Consider the following 12,069-nt stretch of genomic DNA (forward strand, 5'->3'; position numbering starts at 1 on the left):
GCTTCCTCCAGGCTTTAGTCACATCCTGTCTACTGCAAAGAGAGAGGGGCCCAAACAGGAGAGAGGGATGGGTGTGTGGAGAGGTAGTTAAAGGTACAGTATGTAAGATTTAGATGTAAAATTTTATAAACTTGCGTCCACTTGAGTCTCTCCTGGGTTGCCAATTTCAGTGCTGAAGTCCAGTCGATTTAAACCTAAAAAGACTGTCTCTGATCTGAATGGTCCCTACCTAAACCTAAGCACCTGCAGCCAATCACGAATCAGCGCTAGTGCAGGCTTTGCAGCTCAGTGAGTGAATTCTGGAGGTTCTGAGCTTTCCCATGAGGCAACAGTATGTGTCCTCTGTCTGCAGGTCTCGGCATTGGCAACCCTGGTTCAGTTGTGATTAGTAACGTTACATTCAGTTACTTTAAGAGAGCGAGAGAAAGAAAATCGGGAGATGGAGAGAAGGATAGAGGGGAGAGGAGAGGAGAGAGGAGTTAAAAGAGTTTTTAATGAAGAGGAGAGAAGGGGAGTAAGAAAAGGAGAAAAAGTGCTAGGAAAGATTTATATTTGTCTGTAGTTTTCATATTTATTATTTTATTGTATTTAATATTTTGTCTTTTTTATGTGTGTGATTTTGACTTATTTTCTTAGGCTTCCTTTTTCACATCTGGCAAAGAGACCGATCAAAATGAGCTCAAATCAGATAAGCCGGGCACATTTACACTGTTTAATGTTGATAAAGGTGCTGTGGCCCTTTTCAAATAAATAAAAAAGAGAGAAAGAAAGGGCGAGTGGTAAGGGAAGTATAACAAAAATATCTAGAGGGAGAACGAGGTATGTTTTGTCTGAAAGCGTCAGAGGAGAGTGGGAGGAGGAGGGGAGAGAGAGAGAACGAAGGGAGGGAGGATGTAGGAGCAGAAATTTCCCACTTGGTTGAAAGCTGCCGGTCAGTTCACCTCAGCACTTCAGTCTGACAGCACTTAAACATTAGGAACTCATGAGATTTTGGACTCGAAAATCGAACCTGAAAAACTCCAATGGACTAAACATATACGCACAAAACCAGCTGGAACTTTCTAATTCACCTGTGGATTATATTTTGCACTTTTTGGACACTTTCTGGCCATTCAAAATCTTGACTATCTAATGACATTTTGAAGATGTTTTTGTAAAGTTTTAACATGAAATTTAAGGATTATCCATTTTTACTCCAATAGAAAAATCTTGCGAAGAAATTTAAGGGTAAAACTGTACTTCAATGGATCGAATCTAGCTATAACAATATTTGACCAGGTGCTTTGAAGACAATTTCAAGAATATTTGATCATCTGAAAAGTTACCAAGAAATACAAGGATTAACACATTTAGCTTTCAGTTTCTTCTTTCTGGACTACAGCAGTTATTTTTGAGAATTTCTGGAAAAACGCCAAACTGGAGCTATCCCATGTATCACAGATGCGGAGAGCGTTGGAGGTTGGATGCTGAAAGTGACTAGAGTCTGGTACGTATTGATAAAGACAAGATCGTAGTGCTGCAAGGTCAAACGCAATCTGAATCGAAACCGTAACTTGAATGGAAATCACAGTTTGAATCTCTTACATCTATTTTGTAATTAACTGGAGCAATAATTTTTATCCATGATGGAGATAACAAGATATGTCCCCCAAATCGTTCAGCCCTACAAGTTGGAGAAGTTGACTTTTGGAGGCTAATTAATTCATCTGCTAATCATGTACAAAAATACTGAGAGATTTCAGATTTTAGTGTAAATTATGCCATTTACCACATTTTAAGTGCAGTGTTGTCCAAAAAAAAAGAAAAATTTGATAAAGGTAAGGTGTTGTTTAAGTCTCAACGTTTACTGAAAAGTGGTTGTTTGGGAATTAAAGGCATATACATGTCAGTTACACACAGTAGAGTTGATTCAGGTGAGCATTTTTTGATATTTGAAACAGTTCAGAAATCACACATTATCTGGTATCCATTAGCCTATTGTGTGAATGATGTGCTATTTTAGGCTGTGTTATCACTTGTCCTGCTTTGATCCCAGGTTTGTCCTTTTGTAGAATTGGTACAGCCCTGGTACAGTCCTGGTACAGCCCTGGTACTGTCCTGGTTCAGTCCTGGTACAGCCCTGGTTCAGTCCTGGTACAGCCCTGGTTCAGTCCTGGTTCAGCCCTGGTTCAGTCCTGGTACAGCCCTGGTTCAGTCCTGGTTCAGCCCTGGTTCAGTCCTGGTACAGCCCTGGTTCAGTCCTGGTTCAGCCCTGGTTCAGTCCTGGCTCAGCCCTGGCTCAGCCCTGGCACAGCCCTGGCACAGCCCTGGCACAGTCCTGGCTCAGTCCTGGCTCAGTCCTGGTACAGTCCCGGTTTTATTCTGGGATAATCACATTTTGGATATAGGCCTGTCAGAATAACACATTTTGAAGTGCGATATACTGATTCTGAAACTTTAACACTGAAACGAACATTCTCAATAACCTTAAATAGCCCTTGTGATGTCATGTGGTAATACAGGAAATGCTCTACTGTATTTTTAAACTCCATACACAGAGCATTTTGCACTTTGGAGATGTCGTCAGACTAATAATGCAGGATTACTCAAACATGCTTGAAATAAAACAGAACTCCACATATGTTGAGGAAGTGACTGCACATCGCTCACAAGAAGCTCACAAGAAGCTCACAAGAAGCTCACAAGAAGCTCACAAGAAGCTCACAAGAAGCTCACAAGAAGCTCACAAGAAGCTCACAAGAATCAATTTGTGTAATATAGGACCTTTTAAAGCAGGATAATCACAGTAAACCCACACATATTACTCATAATGTGGTCAGTATTTGCAATATATAAATATTGCAATGAAAAACAAGTCATTTCTAGTATCCATAATGTGTCGTGTAAGTTCATTATTGGACCATCTACAACTCAGATATCATCATAGGCCTAATACTAACACACAAGTTGATGTAGTAGTTATGGAGACAGGCCTAGGTCTGTGTACATGTGTGAACTGTGTATGTAAGTGAGGTCATGTTGTGTGCACCTTACTACTACACAACTACTACACCACCTACTAAACATAATATACACATTTGTTATCACTGATTTTTATTTGAAAGTGTCTATATTCAAACTATTACTGTCCGTCTCTCACGCCTCCTCTCTATTTCTCTCTCTATTTCTCTCCCTCTTTCTCTTTTCTTCCCCTCTTCCCTCTCTCTCCTTACCTTTCTGCCTTTTCCTCTTACCCACTTCTCCCTCCCTCTCCCCCCTCTCTCTCCTCTTCTCTCTCTCTCTCTCTCTCTCTCTCTCTCTTTCTTTCTCACCCCCCCTCTCTCTGCTGCCTCTCTCCCTCTTTCTGTCCCCGTCTTCCCCTCTTCCGTCTTCTCTCTCCTCCCTCTTTCATGTCATCTCTTTGTTCTCCTGTACATAGTTGCGTTGTTGTGTGACTCGAATTATTCACAGTGACCTTTGCAGTATCAGTCAGCTGCTTCTGTTTTAAACACTTTGGTAATTTCTACATTTTGTTCATAGAGACATGTTTAAACCTTGAGTAACTTTAGAACGATCTTGAGTTGTATCAGAACAGATATAAGTATTCACCCATGGACCACTATGGAACCTACCTGGACCACTGAGGGATTACACAGATATAACACCACATGAGAATATACAAGAAAGTACGATCATTAAATGTTGAAAATCACATTCTAGTCTCTAAAGAGTGTTTTTATTATCACCATGGTATTGGAATCAGTATTGAGTATCGAGTCTATTCCTTAGTATCGAAATCAAGTTTGAAATTTAGTGGTAGAGCATTTGCCTGCCAACCCCAAGGTCAGTACTTCAATGCCAGCTCCAACCACAACCCGCTGTCCTTAGGCAAGACACACACCCACATTGCGCAGTATGAATGTCTCGGTGGTATCTGAGGGGCAGATGGCACAGATTAAAAGCCTTGTTTCAGTCAGTCTTCTTCAGGGCAGCTGTGGCTTCATACACTTGTGATGAGTGAATAAATCATTAACAAAGTCATAAAGCAGCTCTGAGTGTCTGGAAAATGCTTTTAAAATGAGAAATGCTGCTAAATTTTTTCATGATTGCATACTAGGAATGTCAATACTAATCATTAATTGAATTTCTTAAAGGTTCTATATCACGCAACACTGACTCTTGTGGGCTTTAAAGCATGTTATAATGTTAACTGCTCAAAAACATACCTGGAGTTGTGTTTTGTTAGTCTGTCTAGATCTCCAAAGCTCAAAAAAAGAAAAAAGACACTGTTCCACCTTCTGATTAGTAGTATTAGTTTTCAAGTTACAGCTACCATTTACCTTTTGTTCAGTAGAGATGGGCAATTCCACGGCTGAAATGATCCAAATGATTCTAATGAAGCTGTGCGGAGTTTAAAAAGTGGAGCACTTCCTGTATTACCACATAACATCACAGGGAGAAACAGAGTCTAAATATATCAGTCTAAATATGCAGGGTTTGTGTGTAAAACATGTGAATTAAGCAAAACACTGCTCCAGGTCTGTTTTTGACAGGGAAACATTACAACATAGAACTAAATCTGAAGTTGTAGATCAGTGTTGCAATTTAAAATGTCCAAATTCCAACATAATGATCCACAGGTGTCATAGATTATATCTATAGAGCACACACAAGCACAAGAAGTCATCTTTAAATAATTAAAACGTAAAATGAAATAAGATAAACTTCCACAGACGAACATGCCCCCTCCCCTTTAACCCTGTGTTTGGCATTAAAACCATGAGTTTTCTGCTCTTATTGAATTTCCTGTTAGCCGTTTAGCTAACTCCCTGCGCCTCGACAAATTCTCCACAGAATTCTCCCTTTTTCCACGCGGCTTCGTTCATGTGATCCGTCTTAGCGTGTTGTTTTTGCCCAGCCAAGTAGGTTACAGTGTCAACCGGAAACTGAATTATGAACTCGGTTATGGAAGATATAAATGTTTAAAAAAATCATAATTCTTGAAAGCATCATTGTATTGAAAGCATCATTGTATGTGCTCTTCTGACCTGTAGTGGAAGAATAGACTGCTCTTAGGGTTAAATGATTTGGGGAAAAAAAACATCAGATTTTTGAGAAAAGAAGGCTGAAATATAAACTTTAAACTAATCCAAGAATCCCATGCATTTGAGAGCATGTTTGGAGAGGTTTAGACTACAGGGTTAGCAGCTTTTACAAAGAATAAGACCCCATGGAGATGCAGGGAGGGCATCTGACACACAGGGAGGGCATCTGACACACAGGGAGGGCATCAGACACACAGGTGCATTTCTGAACATGCTTGTAGAGGTCTGTAAACTACAGGGTTAGCAGCATTTATGCGTTGTTTTTTTTTTTTTTTTAAATAAAGGTGCTCTATGCAACTGTTTTGGTTAAGTCCATCACCTGCTTGTCTCCGTTGAGATGTTATCGCTTTGCACAGAATGTTCCACAGTATGGCATTAAACTTATCTTTTTTATTGTATTCTGTGGAACATTCCAGACCAAGCAGTGGAGGCGTGCAGACGGCGTTCCCTCTTATTAATTGTTAGATCTTTTTTGTAATTAACTGGAGCAATAATTTTATCCATGATCAGACTGATTCCACATTCCTGGTTTTATCGTGTCAAAGGAAACGGAAGATGTGGGAGTGATGTGGTTCTTGTTTTACAGGTTTATAGGCAGGAGTCCTGGGAGGTGTTCACTGTCTTATCAGAGGCCAGAGCATAGTTTAAGTTTAGTGGAAGTTTCCTGTCCAATAAAACAACTAACAGACTTTTTGGAGCCCCTTTGAAGGCAGCACCACAAAAGATTTGGGTTTGTAATGTTTGAAAAGGGAAAGCAGACATTTTTGTGTGGCTGTTGTTAATTCTGTGACTGCCAAACATATCGCCCCCCGTTGAAACACATGCACACTCATCCTCCAGCCAGATACTTCTGACCAGGATCCTGGCTCAGATCTGGTCCACTGCTATAAACCCTATGGACACTTTTACCTCGGACAGCTAGAGATTATTTTGTGTTTTTTTTCATGGCGGTTCTGGCTAATTCAAGTGCATTGATTCATTATATACCAATGATAATCCCTTTGATCATTACACTACGGGACTATGTCTCTCGGTGGAAGCGTCTGGCTAAGGGAAGTCTGGGAGTCCCTGCTAAACTGCTCACCCCACGTCCCGGCCCCAGATAAGCGGAAGAAAATGGATGGATGGATTTAATAAAATATCCACAGGACAGCTCAGTAATTTTATAGTTTAAGTAGAAAATTTACATAGAGCTTTTTGAGATTAAACCCCATTTGTCATTGACTCCACACCTGAATGATGGGAGGATACGTTTGGCGCCGCAGTTGCCCTGGGATAGACTGACAGAAGTGCTGCCAATCTGCACCATCTGCCTCTCAACCCATTACCGATTACTCACCCACGTCTTGCCCTGGGAATGCACTGGTTTGAGCTGAGACAGAACCTCAGACCTCCGCGTTGTAGAGTGAATATTTAAACCTCTGAGGAACCTCCTTTCGTTCCATAGTTGGTGTTTTTATCATCATTTGGTATCGAGTATCAAACCTTTTCCTTAGTAATTTTGAGTCCTCTACAAACATGTTCTAAAATGTCCCCTCCCTGTGTCTCCACGAGGTCTTATTCTGTGTAAAAGCTGCTCACCTTGTAGTTTATACCTCTACAAACATGTTCTGAAATGTCCCTGTGTGTCAGATGCCCTCCCTGTGTGTCAGCTGTTTTTCTTGTGTGTCAGATGCCCCCCCCCCTCTGTCTCCTTGGGGTCTTATCCTGTTTCAAAGATGCTAACCTTGTAGCTCAGACCTACAAACATGTTCTGAAATGCGTGGGATTCTTAGATTAGATTATCAGTTCAGAATCTTCATTTTAAAACATTTTTTGCCAGTTTATCCACAATTTGATGTTTTTCCCACCATCGCCAAGCCTTCTTCTGCTCCAAACGGTCATAACATGTGTCATAATTTCGTGGTTTGCGTTTCCGTTTCGAATCATCTGTCAAAATCTGCTAATCTTTGAGAAAACTGCAGTGGGAGGAGGTCAGTGAGGTCCTGTAATGTTTGTGTTGCCTTCAATGGCAGCATTAAGTTCGGCTAGTTCCCACATGTAGAAAGACCCGCGCAAACATTGATGTACATTTAGATATAATTAACTTTCACATGGATAATTTAGGGACCTTGCCTCTCAGATAGTAAGATTAAACTCGTAAATCTCTCGTAATAGGCACGAATCGGGAAGTATGAGTGTTTACTTTGGGCAAACCTCCCCTCCCCGTATTTTAACATCTACAATAAACTTACAAAATGGCGGCTCCTCCTGGATTTGAATGCCCACGGCTGCATTCCTCCCGTTACCATGTTTATTCTTCATTTACTCCCCAGTGTCATGTAAGGGCATTATGTGAGCGCATTGTATCCTCATTTAACTTCAAATTGTTTAAAGTGAATATGACAGTTAGACGACTCATTTCACTAACACATATTTAACTTGATTATATTGAAGAATTTATTAAAAATCTTGGCAACTCCAACAAGGGTTTTCTGGGGGTGATGACAGAGGTGGAGGTGGATTCTGTCTGAACTGCCACTTGCCTGATGTAAAACAGTGATGATAAAACATGCACTTTAAGATGTCATATTGAGAAATAACGTTATAAAAAATTGCTATTAGGAATTCACAGTTTAAATTTAAATTGGTGGCTTTGTTTTTTATTTTTAAAGGTGTACTATGCAACTTTTTGGTGGAGTGTCCGCAACCTGCTTGTGTCCATGGAGATTATTGCTTTGGCTACTGTAAGGCAGTAAACCTATTTATCTCCATGGAGACAAGTCGGTCAAAGTACATGTTAAATTAGGGGATTTATGAGCAATACAACACCAATAAGAAAAACATGTTGAATGGGTCAGTTTAATGCCATACTGTGAAACATTCCATGCACGGTGGCTGTAACCCTCACACCTCACAGCAAGAAGGTTCTGGATTCGACTCCCGGGCCTTTCTGTGTGGAGTTTGTATATTCTTCCTCTGTCTGTGTGGGTTTTATGGTGATTTGCTGTCGGGAGCTGTATAAACATGTGTAAAAATATTTTATATAGCTCCATTTATACTTTGGGAATAGACTGATTCTATTCTGCTTGCTCAGCCTCTGCTGGGGGTCAGCCTGGCTCAAAACTCAAGCGATCGGAAATCTCTAATAATATTAGAGATTACCACAGGGACACAGAGGAATGCACGGCTCACTACTGAATCAAATGCTCAATGGGGTTTTAATGGACATCCAAAAACAGGGACAAAATTAGCCTATAACACGTAGATTGGTGGTTTGAGTGATCTTGTGGTGAAGTGTCTTGCATGAGGACACAACATCAGTATGCATTGGTCGCTGCTGTCATATTTGTTTCATGTACTTTCCATCACCTCAGACTGTTTCTATTCTCTTAAAGAGGGGCTATTTTGCAAAATCAGCTTTTTGGGTTTTTCTACTATGTTACAATGTTGCTCCCTCATCAAAAACACGTTTTAGACGTCATCCATACATATTTCAATAATCTTGAGATCCTTCCTGGGCCCTATTCAAGCTCTCCTTATAGTTAGCAGTACAATCTTGTACAAGCCTCAGTCCACAAACCTACACCAAATATGCATGAATAAAAAAAACTAATAAAAAAACAAAAGCAGGATACAAAACAGTACACCAGAACTTCACAAACCTGATGCGATGTGCAGTAGTTTCATTAGTTGGGCTTGCACTGATTAAGTTGCGATGTCACTCTGAAGGGGGAGTGACTTAGTGCGGAGAGCAAAGGAAGGGGGGACTTGGAGCGTAATAATCTAATAGCGATGTCTCTGTTTGTCTCGTGTGCAGGCGTAGTTTGCCGGTTCCCAGACCTCACTCCTGGCACCTGGACCAGATCTCGGAGCCGTCCTTACCTCCCCCTCCTCCCCCCTCTCCCCCTTGTCTCCTCCCCCCCGCAGACTCCACCCCTCTCCCCCCTCCTCCCCCCTCTGCCATGCAGCTCCACCCCGCCCCCTGCCCTCTGCCCTGGCACAACAACGACCACAGGTGAGGACGTCATTTTGTTTAAACTGTCCATAGTTTAACCTGAGCAGGAAACAGGTCAGAACTCTATGGTTAAACTGTCAGATTATAGATTTGTTGAACTGGTTTATGATTAATATCTTTGTAATTCGTGGCCTATCCGCATGAAACAAAAAGTAGCACACAGTTCAACATCTTTGTCAAGTGGTGGCATTATTTAAACACAAAAGCTGAAAACTGATCAAATCCATGATATGAAAGTTTGTAGTCCTTATTATTGTAGGGTTCAAAATGAGTGTTTTTTGGGGGGACATACGCTGAATCTCCCATAAAGTTGTGCAAGTCTATGCCCTCCATCTAAAATTATAATATAAAGTTCTAGTGGATAACCAAAACACCAAATCATAAATTAAACAACTTGGCCATGCTCAGTATTTTTGTCATTAGAGCAGACACAAGCACAATAAGTTTTCTTTATAGTTATAATCTATGACACCTGTGAATCATAATATTATAATTTGCGCTTTTTCAATCGCAATATTGATCTAAAACAACTCAATAAAAGAAACAAATTTGCTGACTTCCACATTAGAAAACGGCGGTGCCCATTGGGAGCTGACGTTGCCGTAAACGTCATCACAACAAACAGTCACGTAGCTGTCGGACCGTCCTTTGGATAGCTGCAGATCACACTAGCAAGTAGCGGATTTTTGTCCCTCATTTGTACGAAAATGACAACACGCCGCTGCCGAATCCTACATGTATCCTCAATAAATAAATAAAACTGAAGGATGAAGTAAGCGGTGAAATCGGGGATTGATTGATTGGCAATATGGAGTCTTGAAAATAAGTTAGGATAAAGATTACTCACGTGACGAATCACTCCAAATACAACATTGAGAGGGTAAATGAGAAGAGAAACAACTATGACATGGTTAAAAGCTCTGAAAAGTTGATTTTGTAGAATTATTCTGTTTTAAGAATAAATTAGCGTTAGAATTGTTATGAGTAAAAGTATTTGAACATGTTTATCTTGTATCAGTTACATTAAGTTTATGGATTTAAAAATCTTAAAACATAAAAAACTGCATTTAAGTCCCTATTTATTTTTTTTTATTATTCTTTGCAAATACAGATTGGGGAAAAACTATGATCTCAGTGCAGGTTTTATGGAAAATGACCAAAAGAGCCCAGCCTGGAGGAAGCGTGTTATTCATTCATTGTTCTCATTTCCCATTGTGTAAATCATTATATCGAGACAGTGACTTCATAGAACACAAGTCACCAATGCAGAGAGGGCAGAAAGAGGGATGAGAGAAGAGGAGGAGAGCAAGGAAGAAACGGAGGAGGAGAGAGATGCAGGGAAGAGCAGAGATGGAGACAGAGGAGGGAGAAAGGAGATGAGTCGAGGCAGTAGTAGTAGGAAGGAGGGTGAGAAGAATGACTAAAGGAGGCAGAGAGAAAGACCAAGGGGGTGGAGGGAGGGAGGAAAAAGAGGATGGGGAAAGAGAGAGGGAGAAGAGAAAGAAAAGTGGGAGGGGAGGAGAGAGGAAAGGGAGAGGAGAGAGCCTAGATAGATGGAAGAGAAAAGAGAGGAGGGTATGTAGAGGGGAGATTCTGCTCCCACAATGGCCAGGAAAGCGATGACCTCACTGGCCTCTAAAGTCAACACGTTTAGTCACACAGGAAAAGCATGGGTCTATTTTAGCTGTGCTTTTCAAACAGTTACAGCAAGAACAGCTCAGATGCCCTTCCTGACCTGAGGGGGCAGAGGCAGGTGGATGTTTTTGTAGTAAGATCAACTTTAACTACTACTGCTACTGCTGCTGCTACTACTACTGCGCTTGAAACATTGCACAATTTTTTACTCGTTTTTTCAAAAAATTTTTGGATCTCATCAAGTGACACTAAATTTCCAGTTTAAGATGGTAAATTATTCCAAGACCACGGTGCCAAGTAGGAAAAAGTAGATTTTGATGATTGATAAAGTCACGGTGAATTATATTACAAAATGAGTTTGACATATCGTTTCAATCTCCCTTCAGATCTAAGGTTCCCTAAAATATCTGACTTTGTACTTTCTATGACTATATGTCTCCCTTTGGATTCACCAGCTGTATTTTAACTGGAGTTTCTTTGTGTTACTTGGACATTTAATAAAAACTGATAGTGATTTAAACGTCCTATACTGAACCATGAGTCATACCCGGTTGTGTTTCGTTTCATTCGCATATGTTTGAGTAACCGTTTATTATTAGTCTGTCTACATTTCCTAAGCTCAAAATGCTCTGTTCCACCTTGTGATGTCATGAAGTTGCTCAAGTTAACGGCTAACTTTTATCTTTTATTCAGTAGAGATCGGCAATTCCAGGGCTGAAATTATACAAATGATTCTAGGGGAAGTGTATTGAGTTTAAAAACACAGTGGAGCATTTCCTGTATTACCACATGACATCACAAAGTGGAACAGAGGGTTTTTTTGTCTGAGAGAAGAACTCAGCTTAAATATTGAACATTTGTGTGTCAAATGTGAATGAATGAAACAAAACACAACTCCGGGTAGTTTTTCACAAGGAAACGACATTATAACAAATTTGTCAAAGGGAAAGTGGAAGTTCCAGATGACTCTAGATGTAATAATAACTCAACCGCCCTTATTTAGTCCTGCAGGTTTTGCGTCAGTGTCTCGGCTTGTTCTGGTTTGGATTTTATCAGTGAAAAATGCCCCTCTCTTTGACTGAAGACTCCCATGCCGAGGCGATGGAGAGATTGTGCACAAAAGTGTTTCTATGGAAGCTTGATTCTGCAGCAATCATCTGATCTGGGAGCCGAGGGCCGCAGACAGTCACATGGGAAGAGAGGGAGAGAGAGATAAGAGCGAGAGACGAGGAGAGGAGATGGAGACAGGGAGGGGGAAAGGGGAGGAGAAGGGAGAGAGACGGATAGAGGAAAGAGAGGAGAGGGGGAGGGTAGAGGGAGAGGTGAGGGTGATGAGAGATGAGAGAGAGATAA

At 40.8% G+C, this 12,069-nt stretch overlaps 1 protein-coding gene across 1 annotated transcript in view; it reads left to right on the plus strand.

Annotated features, from left to right (window-relative positions):
* The window catches only part of shroom4 (shroom family member 4), a 73,498-nt gene that overhangs the window by 41,441 nt on the left and 19,988 nt on the right, over nt 1-12,069 (plus strand). The window contains exon 3 of the mRNA XM_033984098.2: nt 8,884-9,081. Within this exon, the coding sequence (XP_033839989.2) occupies nt 8,884-9,081 (198 nt within the window). The remainder of the gene's footprint in view (nt 1-8,883; nt 9,082-12,069) is intronic.

Source organism: Periophthalmus magnuspinnatus, chromosome 18 (assembly GCF_009829125.3).
Source record: "Periophthalmus magnuspinnatus isolate fPerMag1 chromosome 18, fPerMag1.2.pri, whole genome shotgun sequence".
Classification (NCBI taxonomy): domain Eukaryota; kingdom Metazoa; phylum Chordata; class Actinopteri; order Gobiiformes; family Gobiidae; genus Periophthalmus; species Periophthalmus magnuspinnatus.